Here is a 20864-nt window from a genome sequence, read left to right on the forward strand (position 1 = left end):
CCTGGTGGTTATCAATGATGGAGCAGAGCCGATCAATGATCCACTTCCTGAGTCGGAACACAGCCTTCTGTTCACTGAAGGCAGAAAATCAACCATTAAAGCTGCATCGCACAAGGGTCTAAATAAAGACGAGAAATACCAACAACAACCAGAACCAAGATGGGGGACGATGACTTGACAACACGGTAAATTATTACAATTATCACAACATAAATTACACTCTGGAAAATACAGTCAACTTATCTTAATTTACACAGTTATTGAAAAATATGAAACACTGTGATATAGTTTTGTCTAAATGGCTCCTCCCCTGCTGGAGGTGCCTGCAAGAACAGATCAGATTTCCTCCACAAGGTAAAGACAGAAGCTGCTGAGCAGTACGAACCCTTCACATGCTTCCTGGTGGTCTTTCTGCCTGCGAGTGCTGAAGTCCAGGAGCTGGTCCAGTCGAGGCTGCAGGAACATGATCTTCAGCCACTCTACGTAGAGCTGCAGAGCTCTGAGCTGAGTGTACTGCACCACCTTCCAAGCCGGGGACACCACAGGGTAGCCCTGGTTGGTCAGTGACGAGAAGCCCACCATTACTGCCAGCTGTTTGTCCGGGTCCGGGCAACTCTGCAGGAAGTCTGACACATAGGTGTCCATTTCTGGGGCCAGTCGGAAACGCTCAGCTTTCTGAAAGACACATCGGACTCACGTCGTGGTACACGTTCAACCAACAGTAAGAGAGACCACGGGCAAGTGTCTCTGTCAGGTCTGTGGAATGAAAAGTGTTAAATCCGAGGAGAACGTGCAGCCCCCCTGGAGCCGGGCCCCAGAAACCAAATTAATTTTGTATCTAATGATGCATTTAGAAGAAAAAAAATCTCAAAAGAAGCACATATTTAATTGATCAACCTTTTATTTGAACCAGCAGGTGATGATGTTGAAATAAGAGAATATGACGTGGAAGTTGGACCTGGAATGATTTTCCTTTTAATTGTAAACCAAATGATGCATTAACTCAGAACAATTAAACTACATGACATTTAAACAACCACAGCTAAAGTTTGGAGAATATTTTGAAAATCAGGGTAAAATATCAACAACATACATTATAGTAAAAAAAGTCACATATATCCTTGTGTCTGTAAATCCAGTCAAAGCCACAGTGTCGTTTTTTTAATCCAATGAAACAAAGTCCATATTCATTTTAAAAAGTCACAATCTTTTCTGAAATCCTGTTTGAACAGCACAATGTTTATTTTCCAGAGACAAACAAATTCTTACCGCGCTTCCTGACGGCACAAGATGCAGTGAGCTTTTCCCGTTACTTTTATCTTGTGGATGTGTTCATGACAACGAACTTTAAGTTCAACCCAGCACCAATTCCACGGATTCTTGTCATTTAACTTTTTCAAACCGTCTTTCTCACCATCTTCTCTGTCCGACGTCGCTCCGTGACAGAGACGTGCTGCAAAAATTATTCTTTTAAAACCTTAATGGCTCTATAAGTGTGCGATGTCCACATGCTACGCTTAGCTTGGAGCAGCCACACAGCGTTGCCATAGTAACCAACCAGTCCCGCTTTATGACGACTGCCGCAACAGCCAGGCTTTGAGTGAGACATTTTTCCTCTGCTGACTTCCGCGTACTGGAGGACACTGATTTGAATCTGTTATACAGGTCAGTGTCTGCGGGTTTATAAAACCTGCACAATGCCGTAAAAAAAAAAAAGAATTTTAAAAACGATCACAGTTACAGAGTACAACACCAACCCCCTAAACCCACGGTGACTGGGTGATGCTGACCACTGAAGGTTTGTGGACGGACCGTGTGGACGTGTGTAACAAACCTGAGCGGACACCACATGCTCCCCATAAAGCCTCATCACATCTCCGGTCAGAACCTGCTTCAGCTGGTCCAGGGACAGCAGGGGCAGAGCCGCGCCCAGCAGACGCATCCCCAGGTACCTGAACACAGTCAACAAAACCACGAATAACCACACTCAAAGACGATTCCCCGGAAACAAACACAACCACCATTCAATCTGACCACGTAAGAAATGTCTGTTCTGTTCAAATGGACCGCTGACAGAGACACGGGCTGTCCACGGTAATATTTTGGTGTGTGCGTGGGCAGGGCTTTGGTTTGAGCTGGTCGGTATGAAGACTCACCGCGTTGGACCTGGCGCCTCCTTCAGCATGCCCTCAGTGATGGCCTTGTTCCAGAAGAGCTGGAAACTGTCCTCCTTCAGAGACAGTTTGAGAAGATCCATGGCAACTGGAGGCAGGATGCAGTCCTTCTTCACAGAGTGAGCTGCCATTTTCAACACCTCCGTCAACCTGCACACACGTCTACTTGTCAGCCATCCGGTTGCACAAAAGTGGAAAAGTGGGATATGTTTTGGCCTAAGACACCGTGGAGATCCGTTATGTGGAGCTAAGACTGTTCCAGACCAGTCTAAGTGCTAAGTGCCGGATCTATTTAATCCTGTGAAACATGAATCGGCTGCAAATTGTAAATTATCAGCAGACCATAAATTCCAAAACGTAATCTCCCGAAACATGAACGCACATGTTGCAAAACATGAATGTCTTCACGATGTGGTGGACTGGATGTGCTTGGCTGAGGAGCCAACAGAGCCACCGACCATCTTTGGGATGATGACGACAATGTTTTGGACGTCTGCACCTGTCCACAGGTATGTCGGTCCACTCCTCTTGAACAAACTGCTCCAGCTGTCTCAGGTTTGAAGGGTGCCTTGTCCAGTCTGCAGGTTTCAGCTCCTTCTGCAGATGTTCAGTCAGATTTAGATCAGAAGACCACTTCAGAATAGTCCCGAGTTATGTTCTGAGCCATTCTTGGGTGTCTTTAGTTGTGTGTTAGGGGTCATCTTCTGTCTTTTCTTGGGGTACCATCATTTCTGTCCAGGACAGTTTCATTAGTTTTGTTTTCATACGATTCTGTTGAATCACAATTCAAATCCAATGTCTGATTTTCATTAGATAATTCTCAGTAAATTTTTTTATTGCTTTTGTCACACAGTCCCTTCCTCCTCAGTCCACACTGATACTGCTGCTGCTTTGATTAGGGCAAAATGGAATGTTGCTTTGACAGTGAGATATCATATTTCAGCACCAAAATACGCATGACACCATGTGTGCACGCGTATGGGTGGTTAAATTTTCCAAATGACGGGAATCTGTCATGGTGACGGAGAACTTTAACCCATGCTCTATGTGATCATTTTGTTGATGTTCTGACCAGAAGACCCAGATATATCTGAGTCTACTTTGTTATGTTCTGATATCAGTAATGACCGTACTTAAATGATCTTAGTTTTTTTGGGATGGCAAAACAATTTAATCAATTTTTAAAAAACCAAAGGTTATTGTTGGTTACTGGTACATTTACCGGCATGCAGACCACTGTTCCACCCTGAGTCCTTCTTCCATGAGGTTGACGGCCTGATTGTGGAGTTCATTTGGAGAAGGTCTCCAGGCTGAACAGTACTTACAAAGGCCACAGTCACTGTCTTTAGGACCCTGTAACACAGGAGGGCAGCCGAGGCCGCTAAGTGTTTTAAAACGTGCCCGATCGAGTGGAAAACTCCTTTCTGTGTAACCGCTTCATGCACCGTTGTCAGGTGCGGCTTCAGACTCAATGGCGGGTTGTTAGCAGATACGGAGCAGGCCTGGTCAGGTCCCGGTGGCCTCTATTCCCGATCACCAACATCAGGGTTCTTAACTATCGGCTTCAATAAGACTGAAACTGCCGAGTTGTTTGGCGGCTCATCCGTGTCGCTGTCTGACCCACACCGGGTCGACTGGCGCTGGTTTTTCTTCTTCTTAGGTTGTTTGGGTAAAGCAGCAATATGTTTTTAATACATGAAAATCTACATTATAACTTATTATAATGAACTCATTCATTCATAAATACTTTTATAAAACCCAATAAAGTACTAAAAAAAAAGGCCGGCACACAGTGATGATGTCACAGGACAGACGTGATGAGTCTTGCTGTGTGGGAGTGCTGAAACATAGAGTATGTCATGTGATTTAAGACGGCGCTGCTGCCTGCAGGTGTTGGACTTTCGGACTGTCTGTGTGTTTTCGTGACAGAGATACACCTCACAGTGCTGCTTTATGTGGAAGCACTTCTGAAATAATGCTTTTAAAAACTGCTGCTTAAATCAAGTTTAGTTTTTTTTTTTTGGGGGGGGGGGGGGGGGGGGGGGGGAACGTTTTGTTTAAATACAAACGCCTGATGTGCTGGATCCAGGAGCGGGTCTGTGTGGTAAAAGTCTCACTTGGGGATGTTGTCCATGTTGATGATGGTGGAGGTGCCCAGCAGCTTCTTGAGTTTCTTGGGTTTCAGGGTGTGTGGGAAGCGCTGCAGCGCGACGAGCAGCAGGTGTAACTGCTCAGGAGTCCTAAAGGCTGAGGCCAGGTCCGTCTGCAGCGCCTCCAGAAGGACCTCTTCAAACACCTCTTCTGGAATCTGACAAACGACACCACGAGACACAACAACACTTAGTCCGGTCAGAGCAAAGGACACAGCTGCACAAGGTCTTTTACACATTCAGTCAGTCATTTTCTGCCTCTTATCCGGGTTGCGGTGGCAGCAGACCAAGCAGCTCATCCCAAACTTCCCCATGTTCAGCAAACCCTTCCTGGGGGATCCTGAGGCATTACCAAGCCAGCTAGGAAGTTAAATCCCACCAGCCTGAACTGGACCTTCCCTGGAGTCTCCTCCTATTTGGATGGGCCTGGAAGACCTCCTGAAGGAGACCACCAGGGGGCATCCTCACCAGATGCCCGATCCACCCGAGCTGGCTGCTTTCACCACCACAGATGGACCTATAGATATCAAACAACCAAGCAGCTGCTCCCAAACACACTCTCTCCAACAAACTGAGCAGGCGCGGCTGCACCTGAAGAGGGCGACACCCCAACTTACACTCTGCCCTTTGTGCCCGTCGTGTAGCCTGTTTGATGACTGCTGGAGTTTTGTGGTCACTGTTCCTTTGTTACTTGTCATGTTAGCAGTTGTCCTTTTGGTCATGGAGTCTTATTTATGGTTTAAGTTCCTGCCACTGTCGCTCTGTGGTCCTTCACGGTGTTTCTCATCTCTGCCTTGTGTCATTATTTCAGTTGCTCACAGTTCCTCCTCCATTGCTGGATTATTCTTGTGCGTTTTCACCTCCCTACACTCTGTGGTGACATCAAATTGCTGGTCACATGGCTGCAAGTAAGTGCAAATGTTTTGAATTAACATTTTCTATGAGTGGACACGAGCGCCGTAGGCGTGAGGTCCCATCGGGGGGGGGGGGGGGGGGGGGGGGGGGTGTCAAACAATGGTGCATGGTCAGTTTTTCTTGGTTTAAAACAGTGGGATTTGACTAATACTGGAATAAAATGGCTCAAGTCTTAATTTCTTTAAAATTTATTTCCTATCTTGTATGTTTTGTGTGTAGTAAGTTTCCACAGATGGACCGTCTGCATGAACTGACTTTAACTATGCTTCATTATTTTCATTCTACATGTATCAAATTCTAAGTGTGTCTTATAAAACAAATCAATAATTACACCCTTAAATGGACTGCATTTATATTGCGCTTTTCCATCAAAGCACTTTACAATGACGCCTCACATTCACCCATTCACACCCCAATGTCAGGCTGCTGCCGTACAAGGTGCCCACTACACACCACGAGCAACTCCTGGATTAAGGACCTTGCCCAAGGGCCCTTAGTGATTTTCCGGTCTCACTGGGTTTTGAACTGAGGATCCTCTGGTCTGAAGCCCAACACTTAACCACGTTACCATCACCTCTCCTTTCTGCTTTTAGTAAATAATACACTGAAAGACATGATAACTATTGTCACTGAAGTCTTTTGCCATTTGTACGCCATTTAAAACTGATGCCATAGTTTAGTTACACAGTGAGGAAAATAAGTATTTGAACACCCTGTGATTTTGTAAGTTCTCCCACTTAGAAATCATGGAGGGGTCTGAAATTTTCATCTTAGGTGCATGTCCACTGTGAGAGACATAATCTAAAAAAAAAAGTAATCCAGAAATCACAATGTATGATTTTTTTAATAATTTATTTGCATGTTACTGCTACAAATAAGTATTTCAACAAAAAATTCTGGCGCTCAAAGACCTGTTAGTCTGCCTCTTAAAGTCCACCTCCACTCCACCTATTATTCCAAATTAGAAGCACCTATTTGATGTGGTTAGCTGCATAAAGACACCTGTCCACCCCACACAACCAGTAAGACTCCAAGTACTAACATGGCTAAGACCAAAGAGCTGTCCAAAGACACCAGAGACAAAATTGTAGACCTCCACAAGGCTGGAAAGGACTACGGGGCAACTGCCAAGCAGCTTGGTGAAAAAACTGTTGGAGCAATTATTAGAAAATGGAAGAAGCTAAACATGACTGGCCCTAATAATAATAATAATGCCTATCTCAGCTTTCAGTGCTTACCAGTCGAGTGAGTATAAGAGAAATTGTGGAGAGCTGGGCATGTCCCAACTTGTCCTCTGACACTCCAAAACAGAGCTGTTCTTTGTCTCGCTCCATCAGCCGCTCCGTCGTGATGCGCGGAGCCTCCACGAGTCTTTCCATGATAAAATCTCTTGTTAAAAGTGAAATCTGCCGGAAAATGGCTGATGTCCAGCTCTTGTGATAACAAGAGAAATTGCACACGACGGTCCGGGATCCACACAGCCATCCGTTTAGAAATGATGTTGTGGTTTCTGCCTCTCGATGGTGGCTCGGAGTGCGGCATGCCATGCACCACTGTGGGCCGTCCTTAAAGCTGTAGTAACACTCCTTATTCTCTGTGAAGCCCGTAAAATTTTCACCGAAAGCCAGATAAATTTTTCGAATGGTTTCCAGCTGCTTGTCTCTAACAGTTTCTGAAAAAATTCTGATGGAAAAAAAGCCCAAATCATTCCGCCATTTCCTCGCAATGAAACAATGACGAGAGGGGTGGAGCAGTGCTCACTCAAAGCCTGCCCACAGGTGAATGACACAACCGACAGGCGTGGAAAAACTCACGCATGCGCACGAAGGTTCAAGCTTGTCTGACGTAAAAACTTATGAATCAAATCCATATAGTTTTTGAAAAAAATTAAAAGGACCATTACTTTTCTTACAGACCTTGTATAACTTGCAAAAAACAAAACAAAAACTGCAATTTCAAAATAATCACAAAATAATGATTTTCAATGTTGATCAACTCCATGGTTTTCCTCACCACACAAATTTTTATTCACAGCTGAATTGATCTAAATGGTGTTTCATTGACACACTGTACACATGTTACCAACATGCAATAAACATCTCTGGAAGAATAAAGAATGTACAGAAAGACAAATGATGTAAAATGTGTCAAGTCTGAACTCCCAGGTGACAGTGTGACCGGACTGGGGACAGTCACTTCACAGAGTGAAACGCTCACGTTGTCCTTGTGATGCAGGTTTGGACACACTGCCGGGATTCGGTCCATTTGGGGTCCTGGTCACGGTCTTATCGTCCTGCCTTTTGATTATTCTGTTTGTGGTTTCTCTTCATCTTTCTGTTCTGTGTTTTATCATCTGGTTATGTTCCTTTAGTTTTTATTGCTTTCTCAGTGTATCACTTATTCTGTGTTCTGGAGTCATTTTTTGCTTTCCATAGCCTCTGGCTTTGTTTTCTGTTCATTATTTATGTTCTAGTTAGTCAGTAGGCAATTTTGCCATTTTTGTTACCATTAATCACCTTTTATACTTTAGCCATCATGAGTTCCTTTCTAGTTTTTTTGTCCAGGTTGTGTTTGCTTTCATCATGTATCATTAGTTGTATCAGTTGTCTGCTTTGTTTGGATCATATCTGTTAATTCTATTAGATATACTTTATTTATTTATTTATTTATTAGTTTATTTGACAGGGACAATACAATCAGACATAGCTACAAATCAAAGCTTGTAGCTGATGTGATGCATACAGAGTATAGCAACAAGTGCTAATTTACAACTCCTGTCCCTGGTTAGGCTTTTCTACTCTAACACGACCTAAAAAACATCTTCATTTACATTTGAACATCTATAATAAATAGAACAGTGCAATTCAAACTCTCATCTCATTCATTCACTCTCATATGTTTACTGGTGGGTACAGTTTTGGTTTGATTTAAGCCAAGATTTAAGTTTAAAGGTGAACATTTTCAACTCGCTGACGGCCTTAATAACTGTGGGCAGTGAGTTCCAGAGTTTACAGCTTTTGTAAGAAAAGGCTGACTGTCCAAACGAGGTTCTGCACTTGGGGATGGTACAGTTATGATTGAAGCTACCTCTTTTTGTCCTGCTGCTGTTTGGTTTCCCCATAAATTCCCTAAGTGGTTCTGGAGCCAAATTGTGGTAGCATTTAAAAAATAATTTTAGAAAACAGAAATTGCTAAAACTGTCAAAACTCAATAAGTTTGTGAAGAATTTGACAGTGATGATGACGGATTGGTTTTCTGTCCATAAGTTTGATTGCTTGATTGTAAAGTGAACCAATGCGCTTTGTGGCTGAGGGAGCTGCCTGGGCCCATGCTGTCATGCAATAGGAAATATGAGAGAATATCATCCCATGCATGTACAGCAGGGCCACCTGGTTTGGAATGAAGTGCCTGATAAGTCTAACAGTGGAGAAATTCTGTTTACACTCCAGTTACCTCAGACAGCAATTAGTCCACAATTATTACTTGTTTACCGTAATAATGGCACACATCAGAATTAAAGACAGCACATACACATTTGACATTGTTTATGTGCACTAAGTTTGAAGAAGTCCATTATCCGAATTGAGGCAAGTGGGTGAAGGTCACGCAGCAACCCTGAGTTGCGCCGCTGTCAGCTTGGGGGGGGGGAGTGACAAGGGCTGCAGCTAAAACTGCACCGCCCCCACCAAAGGGGGAAGGAGTGACATTAAGCAGGCGCCGGAAAGGAGAGTGTTGCTGGGGGGTAGGAGGTGGGTGGGGGGAGGGAACGGAGCATGCTTCAGTCCTGTGAAAAGCAGTTTATTGTCTTTGTGAGTTGAGATAAGAAACAGCCAAATGTTCCCCAGGATAAACAAATCCCTCTGGAGGAAAAACAGTCGGGCAATTTGACCTTCAGTCTCGATAAGCCTGCTGTGTTGTGGTTTGAGCAGTGAAAAACACTTTGACAGTTCCACTTGCACAACCAAATCCCAATTATGAATTAAGAATATTCACCAGCCTCTGAAATCTTCAACTTCATCTGCAAGGCGCGCATCTGCTTCAAGATGTCATCCAATCTGCGTCTGAGTTCAAGAGTCATCGCCGTCTGAGAATGCACTGTCTTGCCAACCTCGTTAATCATGACGGACAAGCGAGGGCCCGTGGTTCTTGATGCCGCCGTCTTGCCAATTTTCCAGTAGATCAGGGCAGCACATAAGCCAGAAAGTACCAGCCCTGCTACCATGAGACCAAAAACGAATAAATCCTTGATGTCCTCAACGGAGAAAGGCGCCAAGCATGCAACACGCCAAGAACTCCAGGAGTCGAGAACATAACCCACAGGATGCGTTCCATCTGGGCAGGCAGGATTCCCCGGTCCTGACCTTCTTGTAGAAAAAATGGTGTCAATAGCGTTCAGAGACCAGCTGATCAATTCCATGGTTAATCCAATAGTAGTCCGATAGATCCAGAATCCAATATAATTTGAGGAATTCACAGTCTGGTGAAGTTGGGACTTGAAGGTTAAAGCAGAGAGCAGAGATAAGGGAATGGAGGAGATGCAACCGCCCTCGTCAGAGTCCCAAGCTGAAAAAAATGCCTCCCGTGAGTCCTTGTTTAGTCTTTGCTTTTTATTAGGGCTGAGTAGGACAAAGACCTATGAGGACCATATTGTAATTGTGCTGTTTTTTTTTTTTTCAACATTATGTTTATTTGCCATTTTATATTTTCAATTACAATATAACAAATAGATCAACCTCCCAGACACATCTTATAAAAAAAAAAATTATAATAATAATGAAAATGATGACAAATGGTTACTACACGTTATACACAAAATTACAGGGTTTCCTTTTTGAATCAACAAGCAAATTATCGCTGTTTTTGTGTATTGTCCTCTTCTGTTCTTCTATTAAGTTTGTGCTTTCTGCAAATTGCCCCAGATACTTTCAAACTTCTCCTTTTGTCCTTTCAGTAGATATGTAATCCGCTCCAATGGGAGTGTAGACAGCATCAGTTTAATCCATTGTCCAACATTTGGTGGCTTCATGTTTTTCCAGTGTAATGCAATCAGTTTTTTTGCTTGTAGTATACAGATATTAATTAAAAGTAGTTCACTTGTTGTGAATCTTGATTTTTTTAGGCGGTTTACCTAAAATTATAAAGGAGGGTTCCAGTGGAAATTCTTTCAATGTAATATCTTTAGCGGTTTGTTTTATTGCAACCCAGAATGTCTTGCTTTCCCTACATTCCCAAATACAGTGGAATAATGTTCCCTTTTCTTCTCCACATTTAGAACAAGTATCTGGGATATTTGGATTATATTTATTTAAATTTGCAGGAGTGACATAAACACGCATGAGCCACTTGTATTGTAGTAATCTTAACTGAGAATTAATAGTTTGCTTATAGGCTTTATTACAAATTCCCATTCCTCTATTGATAAAGTTGAATTCAAATCTTTCTTCCATGCCTCAAATTTCGCAACAGAGTTGTCAGAGGAATGTGATATTAATAATTTATAAAATTCTGAGATTGTTCCCCTTTTAAGGTCATTTCCACTGATCACCTCCTCCAACTCAGAGATGGGTGATTTTGATGTGTTATTTAGTTTTGTTCTTACAAAGCTTCGTAACTGAAGGTATTTAAAAAAATATTTGTCTGTTTATATTTGTGTCTAAGCAAGTCGAATGACATCATGTAGTCAGAGTCCTCCATGTACAAATCTCCAGTTTTCTTCAGTCCGTTCAGAGCCCACAGCTTGAACACTGTCAGCTCTCCCAGGTCTAAAATCTTGATTTACCCAGATCGGGGTCAGTTGTGACAAGGTAACAGGCTCATTGATATACCTTTTTACATTGTACCACACCTTAATCATGTTACATACTATTGGGTTTTTAGTTTTTTTAACCAAGTTAACTTTTGTATCCGAGAAAAGGTGCAGTGAAGGTGCTAAGAAATTACCCTCCATTTCCGTCCACTGGGGGGCATCTTTTGTAATAAAATAATACCTTATGGATCTAAGTTGGGCAGCCCAATAGTACCACTCTATATTTGGACACATCAGGCCTCCTTTATTATAAGGTAAATGCAGTAGAGACAGTCTTATTCGAGCCCATTTTTTGGTCCATAAAAAAAAAAAAAAAAAAAAAAAATCAAGAAGCAGTTTTTTAAACATTTTAAACCAATTAACATGGGGAGGTAGGGGACTATTCTGAAAAACATATAATAATTTGGAAGTATCATCATTTTAAAAGTATTGATTCGGCCTATAAGAGACATTGGGAGATGTATCCATGTATTAAAACTATCAGTAATTTCATTTATTAATGACTCATAGTTAAACTGAACAATAGAGTCTAAATTTGGAAGAATTTGTATTCCTAAGTAAGTAAACTTTGGGACTGATTTGAATTGTGAGACCACAGCTGGTGGGTTCTCCCTTTCTTTTTTATGTAGTAGTAAAATTGAAGATTTTAATTTGTTGACCAAATAACCTGAAATATAGCCAAACTCATGAATTAGATTCAGCAAAGCAGGGATAGATGACTTCAGATTAGAAAGAAATAAAATTACATCATCTGCATATAATGAGAGCCTATGTTCTACCTGATCTATTGAAATTCCTGTTATATGAGAATGTGCTCGTACAGCTATGGCGAAGGGTTCCACTGCTAAAGTGAATAGCAACGGCGATAACGGGCAGCCTTGGTGACTTCCATGTTTGATTAAAATAGTTTGACACATTTTTGTTTGTTAGAATCTTAGCAGTTGGGTGTAAGTATAATAGCTGTACCCATTTTCGAAATACTGGTCCTAATCCAAAACGAGTTAACACATTAAACAGATACGCCTACTCTACCCTATCGAACGCTTTTTCAGCATCCAGGGAGAGAAGGGCGGTATCTTTAATGTTTTGAGATCTCTGAATAATATTGAGAAGCCTTCTTACATTGTGCAGGCCTTGCCGACCTGAAATAAACCATTTTGATCCCCGTGAATGATTGATGGAAACCTGTAACCGCATTGCTAGCAGTTTACAAAGTATCTTTAAGTCTGAATTAAGCAGGCTTACTGGCCTCATATTTTCACATTTGTTGCTAAGTTTTCCAGGTTTTGGTAGTAGAATAATTAAAGCCTTGGTCATTGAGTTTGGAAGTTCACCTTTTGTAAAAGCTTCTTGGAACATTTCAAATATTGGTTTTGCCAGCTTTGCTTTATACACTTTATAAAAATGTGATGGAAACCCATCAGGTCCAGGTTTTTTATTTGTGCTCATTTTTGTTAAGGATTTTATATATATATATATATATATATATATATATATATATATATATATGTTATCACTGTTAAACATTTGTACCTTTGTCTTCTTTCTTATGAAAACGTTATTGTGCTGTTATGCACCTGTCTTAAAAGTAACCCTGAGAATGTATTTGTTATTCAACTCTGTTTTAGCATGCTGGGGTCAATCTGAACTGGGAATGAAGAGCTGGATGTACTTATTATTATTATACAACTTGTTTTTGTAGCCGCTAACGACTGGGAGTGAAGCATGACGGGGTCAGGCTAAACTGGGAGTAAAAGAACTGAAGGTTGATTTGACTGTTGTGATGTGATGCTTAGTGTGAAGACCAGGACACTCCAGGCAGATGCACAACAGCTGATAACTGCAACAGACGAACGGGATGTGCTGACCTTCGACGATAAGAGTAAAAGAAAAACTGTTTTTCCTTACAGCTGCACTTATTGACGTATGTGTTTATGTTACGGGAAGAAACTTGTCTCGCGTTGTCCCCCCCCCCCCCCTTAGGACAAGTTTCATGATGTAATGAGGGCTTCTCTAATAAAAAGAGCGGGAGCACAGGCCAGACTTTAGTGTAGCCTTGGTGTACAGCCTGGCTGCACTCCGCGCGTGATTAATTTGACTTTCTGTCTCACTGGTGTTTCTTGACTCTGTTTGTCTTATCAAAGGTTTTAAGAATGTTTGGAGGAGAAAATACCCAACATTGACTGGGGCTACGTCCGGGATCTCAACAATACCGGAGGTGTCCGGCGGGGGTCGCCAAGTCCAGACGTAAATCCTTGACCAAGGTCCGATCGATTGATCGTGTCTGCAATTGTCGACCACCGTTGGCATCGTCTGGTTGACGAGATTTTCCCGAAGAAGACAGACAGGAAGTCGAGTCAGTGAGTAAAATTTCTTTGTAAACAGTACTGAGTGAGTGGTGATCAGATCACATAAACAGTTAAATTCCGCAAGCGATGATACAGAATCGTCTGTTAATGAAACACAGTTAAACTCTGTAAGGAGGGTGCGGACTCCTCTGTTTATATACGCGTACCGGTAGGGGATAAAAGTGATCACATAAAACAGTTAAACTCCGTAAGCGATGGCGTGGAATCGTCTGTTAATGCAAAGCAGTTAAAATCCGCGAGGAGGGCGGACTCCTCTACGGTTGCGAGGGACGCCCGTAGTTAAATTCCGGAAGGAGGGTACGGACTCCTCTGTTTTAATACGTAAAGGAAATCCCGGGTAGAAATACGTGCACTGTAAAAAAGCAGTTAAATTTGGCAGGGACGGCGGAGTCCCCTAATGCAGGACATTAGTTAAATTTCACGGGAGGGCGAGCTCCCCTGGCATAAGAATACGCGTACGATTATTAAAAGTGTTTCTATGTGTAAATAGTGTTTTGTGTAAGTGTAAATAACTGTGTGAAAGTGTAATACTTTGGACAACGTTAGTGACAACCGTGTGTGGATGCGAAGGCAAGTGATTCCGCTTCCTACGGGGAGGTGAAAGGAATCAACCACACGACGGCAAATTAATTGTCACGTCCAAAGAAAGTGTGAAAACTTCAGATTTAGAACACCCTAGGTATGCCCCCGTCTGAAGTCCAAATTATAACAAGGGATAATAAAAATGGGGGGTAAGACGTCTAAAAATAAGGAAAATTTATCAACTGACGACTGGAAATTTATGGAAGCAAAAAATCCAAAAGCAACAAAGAAATTGGAGACCTGGATAAATAAACATGACTTTGACGGACGACTGAACCTGATCAGTATACAGAAGCTAAAGAAGGAGTTAGAACAGGAACATAAAGGTGATGAGAAAAGATGCAGAAAGTAGGGGCAGATTTAGTGGCATTTTGGGAGGAGGAAGCAGAGAACAGACGGAAGGGAGCAGAGAAGCGACGATTAGAGAAAGCAAGGAAAAAGAAAGCTGTAGGTAAGGCAGAAGAAGATGTGATAATTCAGCACAGAGAATCAGAACAGCCTCAGCAACCACCGCCGGCTGGATCGTCGGTGACAACGGAACCTTTATATCCCTCTCTACCAGAGGATGATGATGTACTGCCACCACAGTATGATTTAGCAGTAAAACCTAAGGTAAAAAGTGAAAAACCAGAAAAACCAGAAAAACCACAAACACGCAGTCAAGCGAAAGTGCCCACAGCCCCTCCCATGGTGGAACACAGTGACCAGGGAGGTGCCTATCCTATGATAGAAGTACCAAATCCTCGTGCAGGAACAGCAGGACAGCGATCAACCATGCTCGTATATCGAACATGGAATGCTGATGATATCAAAGCAGCAGTCGACATGATACCATCGCCACATGTCGACATTGAGGGATTTATGCAGGATATAGAAAACATTAGAAATTCTTACCACCTTAGTGGACCTGAAGTCCAACAGGTGTGGATGAAAGCATGTGGCCCTAAATGGAGTCAGATACGCGGAGACTGGAATCCTGCAGACCAGGATGGCGTACCGTTGCCACATGATGATCCAGTCTTGAAAACAAGAGTGGAAGCTATGATTACACGTGCAAAAGGTGTGTTAGGACCAAAGATAAATTATACTGAAATTACCAGGACAACTCAAAGAAGGAGAGCCATGGACAGAGTTTAGATGCAGATTTGAGAGTGTATTTAGAGTCCATAGTGGCATATTGCCAGGAACACCTGTGTATGAACAACAATTGAAAAACGCTCTGATCCAACATTCCAACAAGGATATAAAAGCTTGGATACAGAAACATTGGATTGGACTGCCAACAGGCACATTGGAAGAAACACATACACACTGCTGTCATGCAGAAGGAGTCTTAAAGCAGAAAAAGACAGGGAACAGCAACAAAGGAGTGTATGTAGCACACGGAGATGGTGAAATATATTACCAACAGGGTAACTTAAGACAGCAGAAGCAGTGCAAACGCCCCCAAAAGCCATGGCAAAATAGACAAGGTGGACAGCCACAACGTCAAGGACCATGGCAACCACAACAGCAGCACAGACAGGGAGGGCCACCACGTGGTCCCCTGATTTGTTGGAACTGTGGAAGAGAGGGACATATGTATAGAAATTGTCCGAATCCACCTACTGATGGAGCAGCAGGAGGAATTCCACAACGGAATAATCCTCCGCAGCCACAGTATCCACAATGACTAGAATCCATAATCTATGATTCCACATCAGATAGGCAGTCTGATTGTGATATGGATCTGTGTGCCTTACTGGCAAATCCGGTACCAAAACCAGAAGTGACTTTGTTGGTAAATGGACGACCGGTGGCATTCCTTTGTGATACAGGAGCATGTAGAACCACATGTAATGACAATTACAAAAATGTCAATAGTTTTGATTATTTCTTGTTCACTAATCATTGCATCTAATTGTTGCTTAATAAAATCAGTTATAGTAGGTATGGTTATCTTATCCAAGAATGCATTGTGTGTATCAATGTCTACAGTGCACTGAGATTCGTATAGTTTTTCATAATAATTTTTGAATTCCGTGTTTATTTCAATTGGGTCTACTAGCGTTTCCCCCTTTGAGTTTATTATTGAATTAATATTTTTTTGTACTTCCTGTTGCTTTACTTGCCATGCTAAAATCCTACCAGGTTTTTCTCCCTGTTCATAAAAAGATTGGTTTAATCGTAATATATTAGAAGCTGCCCGATCTGCTGACTCTTAATTATATTGTGCTCTCAATAACATCAACTTTCTTTCCACTGATGGCTTCCTATTTTTGAAGACCTGCCTCTCTAAGTTCTGTATTTCTTCTTCAAGATGTTGTGTTTTCTTACGTTGTTCTTTAGATTTTGAAGTAGTGTATGAAATTATATAGCCCTTTATACAGGCCTTAAAGGCGTCCCATTTGATACAGGCTGTTGTTTGTGTAGTATTTAAACTAAAATATTCATCAAATTGATTGATTGATTGATTGATCTATTTTATTTCCTATATAAGCAACAAATGATTCGTCTTTGAGCCATTTTTGATGTAAGCACCATCTAGGAGGGTCTATTATTGAATTATAAACATATTTTAAACTGCACGAGGCATGATCTGAAATAATAATTCCATCATATGTACAATCTATCATGTTGGACAACGAGTCTGCCGAAACCAGAAAATAATCTATGTGCGAGTAAGAATTAAATGTTTTGGAATAACAGGAGTATGTAACTTCAGTAGGATTAAAATGTCGCCAAATGTCTATCATCTGTAACTCTTTCATTAAGGTCTGGATGATTTCTCTGCATTTATGATGAGTTTGGTCAATTCCAGTTGAACAATCTATAGCTGGGCTCAAAACACAGTTCCAATCTCCACCGATAATGCTCTTTCCTGGGAGAGAGGAGATAGTTAGGAATAAATTTGTGAAAAAGCTATCATCAATCAATCAATCAATCAATTATTTTTTATATAGCGCCAAATCACAACAAACAGTTGCCCCAAGGCGCTTTATATTGTAAGGCAAGGCCATACAATAATTATGTAAAACCCCAACGGTCAAAACGACCCCCTGTGAGCAAGCACTTGGCTACAGTGGGAAGGAAAAACTCCCTTTTAACAGGAAGAAACCTCCAGCAGAACCAGGCTCAGGGAGGGGCAGTCTTCTGCTGGGACTGGTTGGGGCTGAGGGAGAGAACCAGGAAAAAGACATGCTGTGGAGGGGAGCAGAGATCAATCACTAATGATTAAATGCAGAGTGGTGCATACAGAGCAAAAAGAGAAAGAAACACTCAGTGCATCATGGGAACCCCCCAGCAGTCTAAGTCTATAGCAGCATAACTAAGGGATGGTTCAGAGTCACCTGATCCAGCCCTAACTATAAGCTTTAGCAAAAAGGAAAGTTTTAAGCCTAATCTTAAAAGTAGAGAGGGTGTCTGTCTCCCTGATCTGAACTGGGAGCTGGTTCCACAGGAGAGGAGCCTGAAAGCTGAAGGCTCTGCCTCCCATTCTACTCTTACAAACCCTAGGAACTACAAGTAAGCCTGCAGTCTGAGAGCGAAGCGCTCTATTGGGGTGATATGGTACTATGAGGTCCCTAAGATAAGATGGGACCTGATTATTCAAAACCTTATAAGTAAGAAGAAGAATTTTAAATTCTATTCTAGAATTAACAGGAAGCCAATGAAGAGAGGCCAATATGGGTGAGATATGCTCTCTCCTTCTAGTCCCCGTCAGTACTCTAGCTGCAGCATTTTGAATTAACTGAAGGCTTTTCAGGGAACTTTTAGGACAACCTGATAATAATGAATTACAATAGTCCAGCCTAGAGGAAATAAATGCATGAATTAGTTTTTCAGCATCACTCTGAGACAAGACCTTTCTGATTTTAGAGATATTGCGTAAATGCAAAAAAGCAGTCCTACATATTTGTTTAATATGCGCTTTGAATGACATATCCTGATCAAAAATGACTCCAAGATTTCTCACAGTATTACTAGAGGTCAGGGTAATGCCATCCAGAGTAAGGATCTGGTTAGACACCATGTTTCTAAGATTTGTGGGGCCAAGTACAATAACTTCAGTTTTATCTGAGTTTAAAAGCAGGAAATTAGAGGTCATCCATGTCTTTATGTCTGTAAGACAATCCTGCAGTTTAGCTAATTGGTGTGTGTCCTCTGGCTTCATGGATAGATAAAGCTGGGTATCATCTGCGTAACAATGAAAATTTAAGCAATACCGTCTAATAATACTTCCTAAGGGAAGCATGTATAAAGTGAATAAAATTGGTCTTAGCACAGAACCTTGTGGAACTCCATAATTAACTTTAGTCTGTGAAGAAGATTCCCCATTTACATGAACAAATTGTAATCTATTAGACAAATATGATTCAAACCACCGCAGCGCAGTGCCTTTAATACCTATGGCATGCTCTAATCTCTAATAAAATTTTATGGTCAACAGTATCAAAAGCAGCACTGAGGTCTAACAGAACAAGCACAGAGATGAGTCCACTGTCCGAGGCCATAAGAAGATCATTTGTAACCTTCACTAATGCTGTTTCTGTACTATGATGAATTCTAAAACCTGACTGAAACTCTTCAAATAGACCATTCCTCTGCAAATGATCAGTTAGCTGTTTTACAACTACCCTTTCAAGAATTTTTGTGAGAAAAGGAAGGTTGGAGATTGGCCTATAATTAGCTAAGATAGCTGGGTCAAGTGATGGCTTTTTAAGTAATGGTTTAATTACTGCCACCTTAAAAGCCTGTGGTACATAGCCAACTAACAAAGATAGATTGATCATATTTAAGATCGAAGCATTAAATAATGGTAGGGCTTCCTTGAGCAGCCTGGTAGGAATGGGGAGTCCTACCAGGAGTATATGGAATTTGGTCCATATACATTGATTAGGTTAAGGGACTCTTAAAATAGATCCTTGGATGATTAGGTATCTTCCGAATTTATCTTTTATTACATTCACGACTTGAAAAGGTATTGATTTATGTATTAATGTAATGACTCCTCGAGCTCTTGTTGTAAATGAAGGATACATCGCGCCTTCTGCTTATCCTGATATTTTCACTCTCAAGAGTGTGTCTCCTGCAAAAATACTATTTTTGAGCCCAAATCCTTTATTTTATTAATGACTTGCTTGATCTTTTTCATTTTTTGTAAACCCCTGCAGTTCCATGAAGTATATTTAATTTCACGTTTTTGAGTCATCTAAACAAATAAAATACCTTTCAGTTACAGAATATAAAAGTGTCTGGGAGGGAACAAATATTCAAACATTAGAACGCAAACCAAAAACCATAAACAACACACATACATATACTCCTTCTCCAGCTAGCTGGGTCACCTCATGAAATGTTCTTTTTCCAACCTCTATCACAGATTTTACGATCTGAACTACTATCAGTAGTGTAACATTTATACGTCTACCTGCTACTGGTTTCAGATAATAGATCCCTTTTTTATTTTATTTTTTATCTTATTATTATTAAAGTTATTATTATTTATTTATATCTTTTTTCCTTTCCTCTTTCCTTCCTTTCCCTTCCTTCTCTTTTTAATAGACAATATTTACTCTAGTTTGAGAGAAAAAAAAAACTAATATATAGATAGATAGATAGATAGATAGATAGATAGATAGATAGATAGATAGATAGATAGATAGATAGATAGATAGATAGATAGAGTAAATAAACAGATAACAGAGTTAAAGATGTATACATATGATTGTCAGTTATTGTTGTTTACTATCAAATTTTCTAATAATAGTGGTGGTGATAAGAAATACAAACCTTTCCCAAATTAACAGCAATGTTTAACAGTACCTTTACATCCCAGTCAGTTTGTTTTTTTCAGTGTCCATCTGGATCTTCATAAAATTCTTGGCCTCTGCTGGAGAGTTAAACTTGTAGACAGTCTGTTTGTATGTCAGCACCAGCGTTGATGGGGAGAGAATGCCATGTCTCACTCCAAGCTGGCACAACTGGTTACGCACCTCGTCGAGCTGCTTGTGCACCTCTGTAGCGATGTCAGTAAACAGTCTCACGCGATGGTTCTTGTACAGGACAAACAGGTAAACTCTGCCCTCAAGTTACACAACTCTCCCAGAATTTCGTCTTTAGCAGAGTGCAGATTATCTGTGCTGGGTGCAGGTGTCTTGACGGCGTGTACCTCCACATTGGCGTCTTCACCTGTGCTGGTAGTTGCTTCAGTGTTAGCGTCTGTGCTAATAGCATTAGCTTCTTGGCTAGCGGTCGGCTCTACTCTGTGCAGACCATAATCTGTCAGTTTAGACTGCGTAGTTTTGAATTTTTCTTTCCCACCTTTTCCGGGGCCAGGCATATTTAGCTATATAAATTTCACAGTTTTAGAGCAGTTTTCCTTGTTGTAGTGAGGATTAGTCAGAATTGTTGTAGAGAGCAAAATCGAGTGTGACTGTCTAGCTCACGGCCATACCAGAAGTCAATTGTGCAGTTTTTTATTATTATTATTATTACAGCCAAGTAGGACAAAGACCTATGAGGACCATATTGTAATTGTGATGTTTATTATTATTATTATTATTATTATTACGGCCGAGTACAACAAAATCCTATGAGGACCATATTGTAATTGTGCTGTTTATTATTAATATTACGGCCGAGTAGGACAAAATCCTATGAGGACCATATTGTAATTGTGCTGTTTATTATTATTATTATTACGGCCGAGTAGGACAAAAACCTATGAGGACCATATTGTAATTGTGCTGTTTATTATTATTATTATTATTATTACGGCCGAGTAGGACAAAAACCTATGAGGACCATATTGTAATTGTGATGTTTATTATTATTATTATTATTATTATTACGGCCGAGTACAACAAAATCCTATGAGGACCATATT

The 20864-nt window shown here is 41.1% G+C and overlaps 1 protein-coding gene across 4 annotated transcripts in view; it reads right to left on the reverse strand.

Annotated features, from left to right (window-relative positions):
* The window catches only part of mybbp1a (MYB binding protein (P160) 1a), a 282215-nt gene that overhangs the window by 211581 nt on the left and 49770 nt on the right, over positions 1-20864 (reverse strand). For all 4 annotated transcript variants that reach the window (XM_034177480.1, XM_034177481.1, XM_034177479.1 and 1 more), the window contains exons 6-10: positions 4292-4482; positions 2157-2324; positions 1835-1952; positions 386-675; positions 1-74 (exon numbers count right to left, since the gene is read on the reverse strand). The exon at positions 1-74 is cut by the window's left edge and continues 37 nt beyond it. In XM_034177480.1, the coding sequence (XP_034033371.1) occupies positions 1-74; positions 386-675; positions 1835-1952; positions 2157-2324; positions 4292-4482 (841 nt within the window). The remainder of the gene's footprint in view (positions 75-385; positions 676-1834; positions 1953-2156; positions 2325-4291; positions 4483-20864) is intronic.

This window comes from Thalassophryne amazonica, chromosome 9 (assembly GCF_902500255.1).
Source record: "Thalassophryne amazonica chromosome 9, fThaAma1.1, whole genome shotgun sequence".
Taxonomy (NCBI): domain Eukaryota; kingdom Metazoa; phylum Chordata; class Actinopteri; order Batrachoidiformes; family Batrachoididae; genus Thalassophryne; species Thalassophryne amazonica.